This window comes from Pongo pygmaeus, chromosome 20 (genome assembly GCF_028885625.2).
Source record: "Pongo pygmaeus isolate AG05252 chromosome 20, NHGRI_mPonPyg2-v2.0_pri, whole genome shotgun sequence".
In the NCBI taxonomy this organism is placed as follows: domain Eukaryota; kingdom Metazoa; phylum Chordata; class Mammalia; order Primates; family Hominidae; genus Pongo; species Pongo pygmaeus.
Genome location: NC_072393.2, coordinates 20,235,294 through 20,253,578, shown reverse-complemented (window position 1 = coordinate 20,253,578; position 18,285 = coordinate 20,235,294). Strand labels below are relative to the sequence as shown.

At 37.5% G+C, this 18,285-nt stretch overlaps 1 protein-coding gene across 10 annotated transcripts in view; it reads left to right on the top strand.

Moving 5' to 3' along the window:
• LOC129020575 (zinc finger protein 506) overlaps nt 1-16,608 on the top strand; it is a 112,887-nt gene extending 96,279 nt beyond the window's left edge. The window contains exons 4-7 of one of the 10 annotated variants that reach the window (XM_054465131.2): nt 15-144; nt 2,180-2,306; nt 3,118-3,213; nt 13,609-16,608. In XM_054465131.2, coding sequence (XP_054321106.1) covers nt 97-144; nt 2,180-2,306; nt 3,118-3,213; nt 13,609-14,717 — 1,380 coding nt within the window. In that variant the 5' untranslated portion in view covers nt 15-96 and the 3' untranslated portion in view covers nt 14,718-16,608. Of the gene's footprint in view, nt 1-14; nt 145-2,179; nt 2,307-3,117; nt 3,214-13,608 lie in introns of those variants that run through there. The other 9 variants (XM_063658840.1, XM_054465132.2, XM_054465133.2 and 6 more) reach the window with 9 other exon arrangements.
• The last annotated feature ends 1,677 nt before the right edge of the window (nt 16,609-18,285 follow it).

Below are 18,285 nucleotides of genomic sequence, written 5' to 3'. Positions count from 1 at the left end.
TGATGTCATGCTAGCAGGTAAACATGTAATACTGACACCTTTAAAGACACATTCGCAAGATGCAGGTGTAATTTATCCAGAGAGTCTCATCTGAGAATGAATTCCAGAGAAGGAGGAGGAAGAAAAAAAATTACTTTCCTTCAGGTAAACATGTGTCAGATGAAGAGCTGTGTCCACTCTGCCTCCCAGACTGCCATGCATTTAGTACTCACAAACCTTTACTTTTCTACTTGTGTTTTTCTGCCCTAATGAGTTTGGTTTAACTACTTGTTAAAATTCTTATGATAGTCAAGGGTCTCTGAAAAATATTTCTTTACTATATCTCAGAGCCTTCTCTTTATTCTCTGCATCATAGTTCTTATATGCTATGCAGGATTCTCAGCAATAGTTTATGATCTGCGATATTAAAAATGTTTCTTTTGTGGCTGTTGAACATGGAAAGATGTGGATACTCAAGATTTCTATTGGGGAAAACTCTGGTCCTTAGTAAAGATGTAGAACATGTAATGTTGAGGCTCCATCTGTGTGTTCTATTAGCTCTATGCAGAACGAGATTAAGAAAAATGCTTATTTCAATGGGATGGCATTTATTACCCAGAAAGTTCTGAAAAAAATTATTAAGAGATACCTGCTCTCTAGGGAGCTAAGTGAAGCCTACTTAAAATTATTACTAAAAATTACAGAACAGAGGAGTAATCTGTATTTTAAAGTTTGCATAAAACATGTTTTTTTTTTTTTTTTTTTTTGAGACAGAGTCTCTCTGTGTCACCCAGGCCAGGGGTATAGTGGGGCAATCTTGGCTCACTGCAAACTTCACCTCCCGGGGTCAAACAATTCTCCTGCTTTAGCCTCCCAAGTAGCTGGGATTACAGGTGCCCGCCACCACGCCGGGCTAATTTTTGTATTTTGTGGAGATGAGGTTTCACCCTGTTAGTCAGGCTGGTCTCGAACTCATGACCTCGTGATCCGCCCACCTCGTGCCTCCCAAAGTGCTGGGATTACAGGCGTGAGCCACTGCACCCGGCCTAAAACTGATGTTTCTTTATGGTTAAATTCAGATTATAATTTACTTTTTGGGGGGGAATATTTCAACAGTGATGCTGTGTTCTTCTGTGAGCATTAGCATATCATAAAAATTTGTCCTAGTGCAGTTAATGGTTAATGATTCACTTGGTTAAGTAGCTCCCTGACAGATTTTTTTCACTATAGAGTTATTCTTACTATTAACTATCTTTATGCAGCTGATGTGCATAAACCATCACATTTAATCTGGCAGCTGTCCTTTCTTATTTTTTTCCTACATATTTTCTTTGATAAATGAGGGCTCTTTGTTTATAGGCTAGAAAATGTGGGGAAAAACACAGGCTCTTCCACTTACTAAATGTTTGAAAAAATATCCTTTTGGGGCCAAAAGCATTGGCATTACTGGTGAGCTTGTTAGAAATTCAAAAAATTGACTGGGTGCGGTGGCTCAAGCCTGTAATCTCAGCACTTTGGGAGGCTGAAGCAGCGGATCACCTGAGGTCGGGAGTTCAAGAGCAGCCTGACCAACATGGAGAAACCCCATCTCTACTAAAAATACAAAAAAAAATTAGCCGGGCATGGTGGTGCATGACTAATGCCAGCTACTCAGGAGGCTGAGGCAGGAGAATTGCTTGTACCCAGGAGGTGGCGTTTCCAGTAAGCCAAGATGGCACCATTGCACTCCAGCCTGGGCAACAAGAGCGAAACTCCATCTATAAATAAATAAATAAGAAAGACTTTATTTCAGATCTTCTGGAGAAAACCTGCATAACAAGGTCGTCAGCTTATTGTACATATTAAAATTTGAGAGGTGCCTTCTAACTCAACATTTCTATCTGAAAAATATTCACAGCTCATTCCGTATGATGTAAATATACCACTCAAAAATGTACATGTTCATGTTCATGGCCTTAATTTTATACTTTATTATCTAGAAAAATATATATGAACTGATGTTGTGGATCTTGTGCTGCTCTTTTTTCTCAGAGTTAGAGACTACATTAGAGAATATTTCTGTGTTGAAAATCATTTTATTGGATAATTTTAGTCCTATAAGTCAGAACCACTTCTCTTTACTCTCTCATTTCACCTGAAATCAAATTAAAAATTCCACCCATGGCCACTTGGTAAAAATAAGTGTGTGTGTGTTTTTCAGGGACCATTGCAATTTAGAGATGTGGCCATAGAATTCTCCCTGGAGGAGTGGCATTGCCTGGACACTACACAGCGGAATTTATATAGGGATGTGATGTTAGAGAACTACAGAAACCTGGTCTTCCTTGGTGAGGATAACTTGAGTACATAATTCATAATATTACCCTAAAGGTTTTATTTCTCTTTTTTGTAGAATGTTTTTTAGTAATTTATTCTTTGCATACAAGAGTTTCAGATCCTCTTTTTCCAGAAAAATCTTCAGAATTTTTTCATTTAGAAAAGAATTTCTTCATGATGTTTCATCTTAATCCAAACTTTCCACATTCCTGAGTTGAGCTTTGTTCTTCACTCCAAATTAGTGGTAATTCCAAAAATTTAGTGGCATAAAATATTGTTGCCCCCACCTGAAAATCTAATTGCCACCACCAATTTTTGATTTAGTAGAACCTGGTAGTAAAATTAAGAAACCTACAAATTGAAAGTATTTTCTAAATATTTAGAAATTTCTGTTATAGGCCAGGTTTGGTGGCTCACGCCTATAATGCCAGCACTTTTGGGAGGCCAGGCAGGTGGATCACCTGAGGTCAGGAGTTCAAGACCAGCCTGACCAACATGGTGAAACCCTGTCTGTACTAAAAATGCAAAAATTAGTCGGGCATGGTGGCACATGCCTGTAATCCCAGCTACTCGGGAGGCTGAGATAGGAGAACCACTTGAACCCTGGAGGTGGAGGTTGTGGTGAGCGAAGATCAAGCCATTGCACTCCAGCCTGGGCAACGAGAGCGAAACTCTGCCTCAAAAAAGAAAAAAAATTTATGTTATAACTTAGTATTTTAGTATTAATTTACGAGAATATCACATCCGCTCTGCTGAGCACAGTACTAGCTTGTAATTGGAGAATATGAGCAAGATTCATATTATTTATTCTTAATAAAACAGGTATTGTTGTCTCTAAACCAGACCTGATCACCTGTCTGGAGCAAGGAAAAAAACCTTTAACTATGAAGAGGCATGAGATGATTGCCAAACCCCCAGGTAGGTACGAGTGAAAATGAATATGACAGACAACACAGATAAGAGGTCCCAAGGTCAAAGAGAAAGCGAGTCCTTAAAATGTGATTTGGGAAGCTGTGTTCCCAAGGAAATAGTTCCTGGGCAGCTTTTTTTTTTTTTTTTTTTCCCTTTTATTTTCTTTTTTCTTTTAATTTTGCTCTCACAAAGAGGCATCTTCTGTCTTATGCTTTTAAATTCTCTAAGGATTCTATTTTCTTTCGGTGAGCTTCCTTCAGGTTCACAATGAGAGCCAAAGTCCTCTTCATGACAGATAAAAGACTGCACAATCTGGCTGTTTTTCCATTGTTTTGAGGACACACAAGTATCTGCATGATTTTGAGAAACTAAAACTCTTTTTTAAGTTCTCTTTCTGCATCAGGTCTTAAATGTGTGTGTGAAAGTATTAGTTTCTGTTCCATTTTTTTGTTCATTTTTGTTTTATTACTATATAGTCTTGAAATGTATAGTTTGAAATTTAAGTATGATATCCTTCTGCTTTGTTCTTTTTCCTCATGATTGCTTTGGCTATTCAAAGTTTATTTTAGTTTCATGTAAATTTTAGAATTGTATTTTCGATTACTGTGAAAAAAAAACACTGCAATTTTAATAGGAAGTTTATTGAATCTGTAGATTACTTTGGATAATATGGCACTTCAATAATATTTAATCTTTCAATCCATAGACATAAACTATTTTAAAATTTACTTGGATCTTCTCCAATTGTTTCATTCTTTTTTTTTTTTTTGTATTACCTCTTTGGTTAATTTTTTCCTCAGAAATTTATTATTTAATCTTATAGTAAATAAGATTTTTTCTTTATTTTATCAGATAGTTAAACTGTATGAAACCATAGATATACTTTTATGTTAATTTTATATTTTCCTAATTTAATTAGTGTATTTATTAGTTTAGACAGGTTTTAATGTACTGTGTATGGGGTTTTTTTTATTACACTTTTAAGTTCTAGGGTACATGTGCACATCGTGCATGTTTGTTACATGCACATGCCATGTTGGTTTGCTGCACCCATTAACTCGTCATTTACATTAGGTATTTCTCCTAATGCTATCCCTCCCCCAGCCCCCCACCCCATGACAGGCCCCGGTGTGAGATGTTCCCCGCCCTGTGTCCAAGTGTTCTCATTGTTCACTTCCCACCTATGAGTGAGAACATGCGGTGTTTGGTTTTCTGTCCTTGTGATAGTTTGTTCAGAATGATGGTTTCCAGCTTCATCCATGTCCCTGCAAAGGACATGAACTCATCCTTTTTTATGGCTGCATAGTATTCCACGGTGTATATGTGCCACATTTTCTTAATCCAGTCTGTCATTGATGGACATTTGGGTTGGTTCCAAGCCTTTGCTATTGTGAATAGTGCCGCAATAAACATACGTGTGCATGTGTCTTTATAGTAGCATGACTTATAATCCTTTGGGTATATACCCAGTAATGGGATCACTGGCTCAAATGGTATTTCTAGTTCTAGATCCTTGAGGAATCACCACACTGTCTTCCACAATGGTTGAACTAGTTTACACTCCCACCAACAGTGTAAAAGCGTTCCTGTTTCTCCACATCCTCTCTAGCATCTGTTGTTTCCTGACTTTTTAATGATTGCCATTCTAATTGGTGTGAGATGGTATCTCATTGTGGTTTTGATTTGCATTTCTCTGATGACCAGTGATGATGAACATTTTTTCATGTGTCTGTTGGCTGCATAAATGTCTTCTTTTGAGAAGTGTCTGTTCATATCCTTTGCCCACTTTTTGGTGGGGTTGTTTTTTTCTTGTAAATTTGTTTAAGTTCTTTGTAGATTCTGGATATTAGCCCTTTGTCAGATGGGTAGATTGCAAAAATTTTCTCCCATTCTGTAGGTTGCCTGTTCATTCTGATGGTGGTTTCTTTTGCTGTGCAGAAGCTCTTTAGTTTAATTAGATCCCATTTGTCTATTTTGGTTTTTGTTGCCATTGCTTTTGGTGTTTTAGTCATGAAGTCCTTGCCCATGCCTATGTCCTGAATGGACAAAATTGAGAATATAGTTGGAAGTAAACCACTCCTCAGCAAATGTAAAAGTACTGTGTTTGGTTTTTTAAAAATAAGATTGTATGATCTACAAACAGCATTTTACTTATTTTTCTATTTCAATGGATTTTTTTTATTTATTTGACTAATTCTTCTACCACATACTTCCAGTCCTAGATTAAAATAGAAGCACTGATAATGGGCGCACCATATAGTTTTGTATTGGTGTCTGAATTTGATGGAGAAAACAAAACACCTCTTCAAGTTTTCATAAACTAATTTTAAAAGGTAAAAAATCTTTTATTCGGCCCTTAGTGTGATGAGATGCCCTCTGAATTTGTAGTGAAGAGGGGTTGTAGCTTGGTCACAAGGCTGCTGGGTCTGCACTAGGGTTCACCTTTAGTTGGCTTGATACAGGGACTTGGGTAGTTGTAATTCCCATTTTATTTTTGGACAGACTGCATATCCTTCAGGACTTTGCTCCATAGGGCAGACACTAGGGCATGTTTTTGCAGTCAGTTCTGCATATGGTGGGCGTTGTATCAGGATGTGGATGAGTGTGGCTTTCACTGAGTACCAGAGAGCAAATCTCAGGTAACTGTGTGAGTTTCTATATAGGCAGAACTGACCATAAACTGTGGCTCAGGTAAATGAAACTGAGTCATTGAACTGTTTCAGGGACCACAGTAAAGGCCAAGGTCTGCAGGCCTGCCTACGTGGCTGTAAATGGGCACCTTCCTCCAGGTCTCTGGAATGGCAGGACCTCTACCAGATTGTGGCTGGGAGGAGTTTCGGATAGTTACAGAGTAAGTTCAGAATTCTCAGTGGGACCAAGTTGGGTGAACCCTATCCTGGTCTGTAGCCAAGAACAGGGGTCTTGCAGTTTCCCACCTGAATGAAGGCCTGCCTTCTGAATAGAACACTTCTTAATCTTAAGTTTTAACAGCATTTCACAACTCCCTCCCTGGATCTCAAATCTTACAGGCACTTATTTTGGAGATGGGGTCTTGCTACATAACGCAGACTGGTCTCAAAATCCTGGCCTGAAGCAGTTCTCCAGCCTTAATGTACCACGGAGCTGTCATTACAGGTGTGAGCCATAATGCCTGGTTTTCTCATAAAGGCATTTTTGTCAGGGATAGCTGACCTTTTTTTGCTGTAAGAGGATATGAAAATAGGGGACTTTTAATCTTTTCATCTTAGTGAGGTCACTCTCCCTATACATTTTTACTTTCTGTTTTCTATTTCAAATTTGTCGTAATTTTAGATTCAGAAATTTAGGACAATGTGCTAGAATTTGCATGGTATGCTGGAAGTAAATTAGATAATTAGTAGGTACTCCATATTTACTAAAATAGTTACTTGTAAATTTAAGTTTGCTGCAGGCAAAAGGGAATTACAGAATTTTCATCTACTTCAGCCTATATCTAAATAATAATGTAGTTTATTTCCTAATATTTGTTTTATATATCAGAGGGTCTAACCCTATTCTGCAAAATATATTTTTTTTATTTAACAATATAAGTCTATTCTTTTCTTCTAAAGTTGGATTATAGCAGTTTCATTTTGTGCAAGAAGATATTTAAAACATAAAAAGTAACACTAGTTTCTTTTAAATGGTTATTTATTAAAAATTTCTCAGAATCTTCTATGTATAATTACACTGCATATTCTCTGAAATTTTACTGCCACACAGTGCATGCCAGTGATTCAAAATACCTGCATTTAATGAGTACACAGTAACAGCTAAATATTGCAGTTACATAGACAATTTTTTTTTTCTTTTTTTTTTTTTTGAGATAGAGTCACTCTCTGTCACCCAGACTGGAGTGCAGTGGTGCGATCTTGGCTCACCTCAACCTCCACCTCCACCTCCTGGCTTCAAGCAGTTCTCATGCCTCAGCCTCCTAAGTAGCTGCAATTACAGGCATGTGTCACCATGCCCGGCTAATTTTTCTGTTTTTAGTAGAGATGGGGTTTCACCATGTTGGTCAGGCTGGTCTTGAACTCCTGACCTCAGATGATCTGCCTGCCTCGGCCTCCCATAGTGCTGAGATTACAGATGTGAGCCACTGCGCCTGGCCTAACAATGTTTGTTTAAATGATACATCAATGTTGCATACCAGATTTTATGAGTAAACATTTCTCTTATTATTGTTTTGAAGTTCCACATTAGTGTGCTTTTTCAGAGTAGGTTTCTCTTTTTTTTTTTTTTTTTTTTGAGACAGGGTCTCACTCTGTCACCCAGGCTGGAGTGCAATGGTGCGATCTTGGCTCACTGCAATCTCCGCCTCCCAGGTACAAGAGATTCTTCTGCCACAGCCTCCCGAGTAGCTGGGACTACAAGCACCCGCCACCACAGCCGGCTAATTTGTGTATTTTTAGTTGAGATGGGGTTTTACCATGTTGGCCATGCTGATCTCAAACTCTTGACCTCAGGTGATCTACTTTCCTGAGCCTCCCAAAGTGCTGGGATTAAACAGGCTCAAGCCTCCGTGCCCATCTCTTTTTTTTTTTTTGAGATGGATTCTCGTTCTGTTGCCCAGGTTGGAGTGCAGTGGCATGATTTTGGCTCACTGCAACCTCCACCTTCTGGGTTCAAGCGATTCTTCTGCCTTAGCCTTCTGAGTAGCTGGAACTACAGGCGTGCACCACCATGCCTGGCTAATTTTTGTATTTTTAGTAGAGGTGAGTTTTCACCATGTTTGTTTGTCAGGCTGATCTCGAACTCCTGACCTCAGGCAATCCACCCGCCTTGGCCTCCCAAAGTGCTGGGATTACAGGCATGAGCCACGGCACCTGGCCAGGTTTTTTTTGTTTTGTTTTTGTTTTGTTTTGTTTTTTTATTTTTTTTTTAAAGGGAGTTTTGCTCTTGTTGCCCAGGCTGGAGTACAATGGCATAATCTTAGCTTACTGCAACCTCCACCTTCCGGGTTCAAGTGATTCTCCTGCCTCAGCCTCCTGAGTAGCTGGGAGTACAGGCACACAACACCATACCCAGCTAATTTTGTATTTTTAGTAGAGATGGGATTTTACCATGTTGGTCAGGCTGGTCTCAAACTCCTGATCTCAGGAGATCCTCCTGCTTCAGGCTCCCCAAGTGTTGGGATTACAGGTGCGAGCCACCGCTCCCAGCCTGAAACAGTTTTTTAATCCTGTCTACGTGAGTAGTCATAAAAATTCTCCTAATTTCAACATCTATTTATTTATGAATCTATATTATTTTTGTGTGGGGGAAACACATAACAAAATGTATTATCTGTCAAAAACACATAAGAAAATTTATAATATTTCTAGGCCAGGCGCAGTGGCTCACACCTGTAGTCCCAGCACTTCAGGAGGCCAAGGCAGGCGGATCATGAGGTCAGGAGATGGAGACTATCCTGGCCAACATGGGGAAACCCTGTCTCTACTAAAATACAAAAAATTAGCCAGGCATGGTGGTGCATGCCTGTAGTCCCAGCTACTCAGGAGGGTGAGGCAGAGGAATTGCTTGAACCCGGGAGGCGGAGATTGCAGATTGCAGTGAGCCGAGATCTTGCCACCATACTCCAGCCTCAGAGACAGAGTGAGACTCCATCTCAAAAAAAAAATAAGTATATATATATGTATATATATATTTATATATATTCTGTTTAGTCATATTAATTATGTTGACATATTATGCAACATATCACTAGAATATTTTTATCTGGCAAAGCTAAATCTCAATACACATTAAACAACTACCAATTCTTCACATTTCCTAGCACTTTTAAAACACCACTCTTTGGTTTTAAGCGTATAACTGCTTTATATATCTCATACAATCTCTGTCTTTTCGTGGCTGGCTCGTTTTATTTTTCATAGTGTCATCAATATTTATCTTAATAGTTGTTAGAATATTTTCTGCTTTTTGAAAATTGAGTGATATGCCAGTATTTTTATATCTACTGATTTGGTGACAGAAATTTGCATTGCTTTTACCTGTTGGCTTTCAGTAGCAATGCTGCAATAATTATGTGAAAGGTGATATAATATATGTGCTGCATTCTGTTTTATTAGTCTACTTTTTCATCTTTATACTCATACCAAATTGTTTTAATTCTGTAACTTTTTGATGTGTTTTGAAATCAGAAATTGTAATGCCTCCAACTTTTTTTTTTTTTTGAAGATTGTTGGGTACTTTGTCTTTTTAGATTCCACATAGTTTTGGATTTGCTGTTTTTATTTCTTCAAAAATACAACAAGAAATTTGAAAAATATTGCATTAAATCTATAGATTAATTTGAGCGGTATAGACATCTTCATAATATTAATTATTTCCTTTTTGATTGTTTTTGAGATGGAGTTAAATTCACCCACCTCAGCCTCCCAAAGCGCTGGGGTAACAGGCATGAGCCACCGCACCCAGCCAAGTTATTTCAACAAGTGCATGCTCAAGAGTGTTGTATCATTTCTATATATTTGAAAATTTATCAATTATTTATATTATTGTCTTATACTCTAATTCCATTTTTGTCATGGAAAGTAATCTATGAAATTTTAGTTTTAAAAAATGTGTTAAGACTTTGTTTTTGACCTAACAGGTGGCCTATAAAGAGGAATGTTTTATGAGCTATTGAGAAGGCTATGTATCCTGATGTTGTTGAGGAGTGTTCTCTATACCTTCATTAGAAATAATTGTTTTTTACTGGCTTCTAGTCCTTTGTTCCCTTACTAATATACTGTCTTGTTTTATTATTATTACAGAAAGTGGGGTATTGAAATATCCTACTATAATTATATTGCTCTATTTATTCAACTTTGTTAGTATTTGCTTTATATATTTGAAACCCCAATTTGAGACACACACACACACACACACAAATACACACGGATAAACAAATTTGTCATAGGTTCCCATGAATTAATCTATATATTGTTTAATGTCCTTCTTTGTCTTTTGAAGTTTTAACTTAAAGTATATTATAAAATATGACAGCTTTTGACTTAACAATGTAGCTTGTGTAATATTATTTTGACCTCTTCTGCTCTCATTTTGTTAGTATTTACATGAAATTTCTACTTTGGTCTTGCCACTTTCAGTCTTTTCTTGTCATTAGATCTCAGCTGACTCTTGTAAAAAGGCAAGTGGAATCTTGATTTTTAAAATTTTTTAATGAGCCTTTTTATTAGAAGTATGTCTCTTGATTGGAAAGATAATTATATTTAAATAGTTTTCTGAAAGAGAAAAACTGTTAATAAAATAATTGTTTTGATTCTTGTTATCTTTGTGTCTTAATTTCTCTTTTTTAAGTTTTTTTTATTTTTGTGTTGACATGCTTTGAGCTTTTTTCTTATTTTCTTTTGTGAATCTATACGGATATTTTCTTTTTTCTTTTTTTTTTTTTTTTTGAGATAGAGTCTCGCTCTTGTCGCCCAGGCTGGAGTGCAGTGGCCTGATATTGGCTCACTGTAAGCTCCGCCTCCCGGGTTCACGGCATTCTTCTGCCTCAGCCTCCCGAGTAGCTGGGACTACAGGCGCCCACCTCTACGCCCGGGTAATTTTTTTTTTTTTTTTTTTGTATTTTTAATAGAGACGGTGTTTCACCGTGTTAGCCAGGATGGTCTCCATCTCCTGACCTTGTGATCCGCCTGCCTCAGCCTCCCAAAGTGCTGGGATTACAGGCGTGAGCCACCGCGCCCGGCCTCAGATATTTTCTTAGTAGTACCTTGGGGGATTATCTAAAACCTCTAAAAGATCCAACAATATATTTTAATGTAGTAAAAATTTAACTTCAGTTGCATACAAAAATTCCTCATTATTACATCTGCCTTCAAATTTGTTATTTTACTAATTATGTTTTTTATGTTGTCTATTCATTAACAGATGTTTATAATTTCCACACTTTTATCTTTTAAACTGTACCATTATTAACATAACTAATTAACATTAGTTAAGTAAGAAATTCCATTTTTATGAATGTGCCTATCTTTTCCAGAAACTTACATATCTTCATATGATTATGTGTTGTTTTCTTGCATTATGTTATTTCCTGTGGAAAAAAACTCCTTTCAGCATCCTTGATATGTAGTGCGTATGCAGTGCCAATATACTTTCTCAGGATTTGGTTATTTTGGAAGGACTTTTTATTTGGTAGTACAATTTTGCTGATGGTACTTTTCCCACTTGACATCTTTTTTTATTATAACTTTAATAACAATATCACAGTTTCCTTTTGACCTACAAAAATTTTTTTGATAAATTTATTGGTTATCTCATAAGACTATGCTTATAAATGACCATCATTTTTATCTTGCAGCTCCCAAAATTCTCTTATCTGTGATTTTTGAGATTTTGTTTATATATGTGTTTGTTATAAATAGATGTTTGGGTATATCCTAGTTTGTTTGTTCAGCTTTTCAGCTTTGCCCTATTTACACAATTTTTTCTTTTAAGAAATTTTTCACTTAGTTTTTGTATTTTTTATACCCACAATTTTTGTTTCCTATTTTAATATTTTTTCATTGTTATCCTCATTTTTCTAATCTTCAGTAGTTGTCTGTGTTCCTGTTTCACTTTGTGAATATTAAATTTATTTTATTTGTGGTTTTTTTTGGTTTTTTTTTTTTTTCCTGAGACGGAGTCTCGCCCTGGAGTGCAGTGGCGTAATCTCAGCTCACTGCAACCTCTGCCTCCCACATTCAAGCGATTCTCCTGCCTCAGACCCCTGAATAGCTGGGATTACAGGCGCCTGCCAACACAGCTAGCTAATTTTTTGTATTTTTAGTAGAGACGGGGTTTCACCATATTTGAGGCCAGGCTGGTCTCAAACTCCTGACCTCATTTGATTTTCCCACCTTGGCCTCCCAGTGTGTTGGGATTACAGGAATGAGCCACCAAGCCTGGCCTGTTCAATTTATTTGGAATTTTAAAAATTATACACTTTTTATTGTTGCTTTTGAAAATTTTATAATTTTTTTGATGGGGCCATGTTGCCCTAATATTTTGTATACATTGTAATCTTTGAGATTTGGACATGAACAAAAAGCTACCTGTTATGATCTTTATAATATAGCTGTGTCCTCGCATAGTCTGAAAATCAATTGTCTTGGATAGCGATTCTTGGAATTTGTCAAACATGTTTTTAGGATGTGTCTTGTCTAAAATTTTGTGGTGTTTAGTTAAATCGGCTTATTCATATTTCTTCTTAATAAATCAGTAATCGCTTGCTACACCCATTCCATGTTTGGGATACTGCAGTTTCTTTGCTTCTGTAACATTTACCTTTAGACTCAAAGTGTCATTCCAACGTATATTACCATTTCATGTCATGGGAGACATTACCAGTATTTTAAAAAGCCCCTAGAGGCCGGGCGTGGTGACTCACGCCTGTAATCCCAGCACTTTGGTAGGCCAAGGCGGGCGGATCACAAGGTCAGGAGATTGAGACTATCCTGGCTAACACGGTGAAACCCCGTCTCTACTAAAAATACAAAAAATTAGCCGGGCATGGTGGCGGGCACCTGTAGTCCCATCTACTTGGGAGGCTGAGGCAGGAGAATGGCGTGAACCCAGGAGGCGGAGCTTGCAGTGAGCGGAGATCACGCCACTGCACTCCAGCCTGGGCGACAGAGCGAGACTCCGCCCCAGAAAAAAAATTAATTAAAAAAAAAAAAAACTAGAATCCAGAAATAAAGATGTGTGTGCCAATACTTTTCTTGTTTTTTAAAAAAGAAACCAGGAGTTGGCAATTTACATTTTTGTGTGCGTGTGTGAGACAGAGTCTCACTCTGTTACCTAGGCTGGAGTACAATGTCATGATCTTGGCTCACTACAATCTCTGCCTCCACAGTTCAAGCAATTCTCCTCCCTCAGCCTCCCAAGTAACTGGATTACAGGTATCTGTTACCACGCCTGGCTAACTTTTTGTAGTTTTGTAGAGACGGGGTTTCACCATCTTGGCCAGGCTGGTCTTGAACTGTTGACCTCATGATCTACCTGCCTCAGCCTTCCGAAGTGCTGGGGTCACAGTGTGAGCTACCACACCCATCCCATCCCGCAATTTACTTTTAAAGGCACAGTGTTACACTGGAGAGCAGGAAGAGCTGTGTTGGGTATAAGTAACAGACTTTTCTTTTTTTCTATGTGGCTCTTTGCATTGTGCTCACCTGGAGCCCTTTACACACTTAACTGATTTATACATTTTTTTACAAATGTATTTTGGTCAATATGTTTTTGTTACAGTTATATATCCAGAAAGAAATTACAGCTTGTGGTATTTTGCTATGTCATCTTGCTTATGTAGTTTGTATAATTTTATAGGTTAGATTTGTGAAGTATATTTATCTGAGTCTACCAATTGAAGTAATGTGTTTTTATTGTTTCTTTCAGTTATGTGTTCTCATTTTGCCCTAGACCTTTGGTCAGAGCAGAGCATAAAAGATTCTTTCCAAAAAGTGATACAAAGAAGATATGAAAAATGTAGACATGACAATTTACAGTTAAAAAAAGGCTGTGAAAGTGTAGATGAGTGTCCAGTGCACAAAAGAGGTTATAATGGACTTAAACAATGTTTGACAAGTACCCAGAGAAAAATATTTCAATGTGATGAATATGTGAAATTCTTGCATAAATTTTCAAATTCAAACAAACATAAGAGAAGAGATACTGGAAAAAAACCTTTTAAATGTATAGAATATGGGAAAACTTTTAACCAGTCTTCAACCCGTACTACATATAAGAAAATTGATGCTGGAGAGAAACGCTACAAATGTGAAGAATGTGGTAAAGCCTATAAGCAGTCCTCACACCTTACTACACATAAGAAAATTCATACTGGAGAGAAACCCTACAAATGTGAAGAATGTGGCAAAGCCTATAAGCAGTCCTGTAACCTTACTACACATAAGATAATTCATACTGGAGAGAAACCCTACAGATGTAGAGAATGTGGCAAAGCTTTTAACCACCCCGCAACCCTTTTTTCACACAAGAAAATTCATACTGGAGAGAAACCATACAAGTGTGATAAATGTGGCAAAGCCTTTATTTCATCCTCAACCCTTACTAAACATGAGATAATTCATACTGGAGAGAAACCCTACAAATGTGAGGAATGTGGCAAAGCTTTTAACCGTTCCTCAAACCTTACTAAACATAAGAGAATTCATACTGGAGATGTACCCTACAAATGTGATGAATGTGGCAAAACCTTTACCTGGTACTCAAGCCTCTCTAAACATAAGAGAGCTCATACTGGAGAGAAACCCTACAAGTGTGAAGAATGTGGCAAAGCCTTTACTGCATTCTCAACTCTAACTGAACATAAGATAATTCATACTGGAGAGAAACCATACAAATGTGAAGAATGTGGCAAAGCTTTTAACTGGTCCTCAGCCCTTAATAAACATAAGAAAATTCATATTAGACAGAAACCCTACATAGTGAAGAATGTGGAAAATCTTTTAAATGTTCCTCAACCCTTAATAAGCATAAGATAATTCATACTGGAGAGAAACCGTATGAATGTGATGAATGTGGGAAAGCCTTTAATCAGCCCTAGACTCTGACTAAATATGAGAATTTATATGGAACATAAACCCTACAAATATAAAGAATGTGACAAAGCTTTTTAAGGAAGTTCTCAACTCTTATTACACATAATTTATACTGGACAGAAACCCTACAAGTGTGAAGAATGTGCCAAAGCCTATAACAGCTTGTCAATTCTTTTTGTTTTTTGAGATGGAGTTTCACTCTTGTCACCCAGGCTGGAGTGCAATGGCACAATCTCGGCTCACTGCAACTTCTGCCTCCTGGTATCAAGCCATTCTCCTGCCTCAGCCTCCTGAGTAGCTGGGATTACTGGTGCCCACTACCATGCCCAGCTAATTTTTGTATTTTTAGTAGAGATGGGGTTTCATCACGTTTGCCAGACTGGTCTCAAATTTATGACCTGAAGTGATCCATCCGCCTCGGCCTCCCAGAATTCTGGATTAACTCCTGACCTCAGATGGTCCACCCACCTCGGCCTCCTAAAGTGCTGGGATGACAGGCATGAGCCACCATGCCCAGCCACAAGTTCTCAATTCTTAAGAGACATGGCGATAATTCATGCTGAAGAGGAACTCTACAAACCTGAAAGATGCAACAGTGCTTTTACTACCACCTCCAACTTTTGTATACATAAAAGTAAATCATACTAATGTGAAACCCTAGAAATGTATGAAATGAGACAAAGCGTTTATATGGTTGCCACACTTGATTGTAGATAAGAGAATTAATGCTGCCAAAACTCCTAGAAGTGTGAAGAATGTGGCAAAACTTTTGAGTGCTTACACCTTATTTCACAGGAAAGCTTTTATCCTTGAGAAAAATTGTACAGATATAAAGAATATGGAAAAGCCATTAATGCCCACTCACATCTCAACAGAAGAAGGTTCATAGTTAATAAAAGCATTAAAGGTGCAATTACTGTCAAAAAATCTTTCAGAAAATATAAGCCTTTAAAGAAGGATATTTATTCTGAAATCAGCTATTCCAAATATAAGGGGGAGTTGTAGTACCTTTACTTGTATCACAGATCTTGTTGCACACATTGTGTACTAGAGGAAAACCCTGAAGCAGTTGCTCCAGCTTTGTTCAACATCATGGAATTTATATTGGAGAAGAGTCCTGCAAATATAATGAATTTGGAAAGACTTTTTTTTCAAAATCTATAGCTTAGAAAACACCAGCGAGTTTATACTAAAATATATTTTTGCAGATGTAGTAAATATGAAAAAATATTTAATTCAAAATTGATTTTATGTAAATATGAGAATTTACACTAGAATAAGGCACTGACCCTTCAGACATTACACTAAATCAGAGTATTGAGTATAAAAACGAATCCACAACTAAAGTTGTTTTTGTATATAACTTTAAAAGGGAGATTTTCTGAAGCATTGTAATTTCATTGAAAGTGTACTTTTTTCTTGAAAAAAATTTTTGAACAGTGAATAATGATGTAATACAACTTTCAGATTTCTTTATGCTGTTATTCCTATTGTGGTCACATGTGAAAGCATGTGATCAATTGTTGCTGCATCAGGGATATTACAGGTTCTTTTTTATTGGGTATTATGACCTTTTCTATAAAAGAGTAAGGACATTAAAATGTAAGATGCATGATAAAAATGTAAGTGGAGAGGCTCTTTGTAGTTAACTTATATTAAGTAATGTATAAGGTGGGGGTTCCCATTTGTATAATCCTAGCCTATGACTTAATGTTGATGTTTTGCTTTGTCTTTTGGATGGCCTAACCTACATTAACACGTTGGCAGACCACTTTAAAACTTTTTCTCAAAAATTATAATGAATTACTTTATTAATAAAGATTTTTAAAAAGTGGGGGTTCAGAGTAATAGTTTTCTACATTATAGTGAGAAAAATTTAAAGTATTAAATGAGAATATTATTTTACTAATTGTACTTTTATGTAATCAAATGCAGTATATCTAAAAATTGTTAGATGATGTGTGAACTTAATTTTATTTTTTATACCATGTTAAGACTATTGTGCATTTAATGAAGCATTATTATGCCACTAACTTTTTTTTTTTTTTGAGATGGAGTCTCGCTCTTTCACCCAGGCTGGAGTGCTGTGGCGCGATCTCGGTTCACTGCAACCTCCGCCTCCCAGGTTCACACCATTCTCCTGCCTCAGCCTCCTGAGTAGCTGGGACTACAGACACCTGCCACCATGCCCAGCTAATTTTTTTGTATTTTTAGTAGAGATGGGGTTTCACTGTGTTAGCCAGGATGGTCTCAATCTCCTGACCTCGTGATCCGCCCATCTCGGCCTCCCAAAGTGCTGGGATTACAGGCGTGAGCCACCGCACCCGGCCATTATGCCACTAACTTTAACCTATCCCACCTTAATCAAGGGTGTACTTAAAAGATGGTAACAATATACTATTTGGTACATAGTGGAATAACATCTCTACTCGTCCCATTGCCAGTGGCTTTAAACTGCAAATAAGTTGAAGAATATTGTTCCCATAGGTTAAATTTTTTTTTCTTTTTGAAATTAATTATTAGTATTTGTGGGTATATAGTATGTGTATATATTTATGCCTTATATGGCATATTTTGATTCAGGCCTACAATATGTAGTAATTACATTAGGGTAAATAAGGTATCCATCACCTGTAGCATTTATCCTTTGAATTACAGTGTAATTATATATTTTTAATTATTTTTAAATGTACAATTAAATTGTTATTGACTACAGGTTTATTTTTATGGTCATAATAAAAATTATACAGAAAAATAAGTAAAATACGGCCAGGTGCAGTGGCTCACGCCTGTAATGCCAGCACTTTGGGAGGCCAAGGCAGGTGGATTGTCTGAGATCACGAGTTCGAGACCATCCTGGCCAACATGGTGAAACCCTGTCTGAGGCAGCGCTCCTTTCGCGGGGGCACTCGCTGTGGATGAATAAAGTACACTGACACACATTCTGCTCTGCCAGTCCAGCTGAGGGTCCGAGCCGCTTACAGGCTCCAAGGTGAGTTCTGTAAACAGTTGCAACTTGGCCCTGATCAGATAGTGAGGCTTGCATTTATTCAGTAAGACTAATTAACAAAAGTTGTGAGTAAACACCACTAGAGGGTAAAATTAAAGGCCAGCTTCCCAGGCCTAAAGCAAACACCATTTGTGGGTAATAAACTGCGGACCCCCAAGTAGGAGGCAGTAAAGTACCCTCAGCAGGACAAAAGTTAGTCTTAAGCCCATATAACTAAACAGGTTAGTAAGATAAACTTCCCACATTCCTTTGTACTTGCACCCTAATCTTCCTGGCTCCTGCAAAGAGACCCTGGCTGCCTTCAGCCAAGCAATCAAGCTCTGCAAACTCTCCGGCCTTTTAAGAGAGCTTTTGACTATTACTCTTTTTAATATTTTTCCCACCAGCCTGATTGAACCCCAACACCCATCTCTACTAAAAATACAAAAATTAGCCAGACCTGGTGGTGCACACCTGGAGGCTGAGGCAGGAGAGAATCGCTTGAACCCCAGAGGTGGAGGT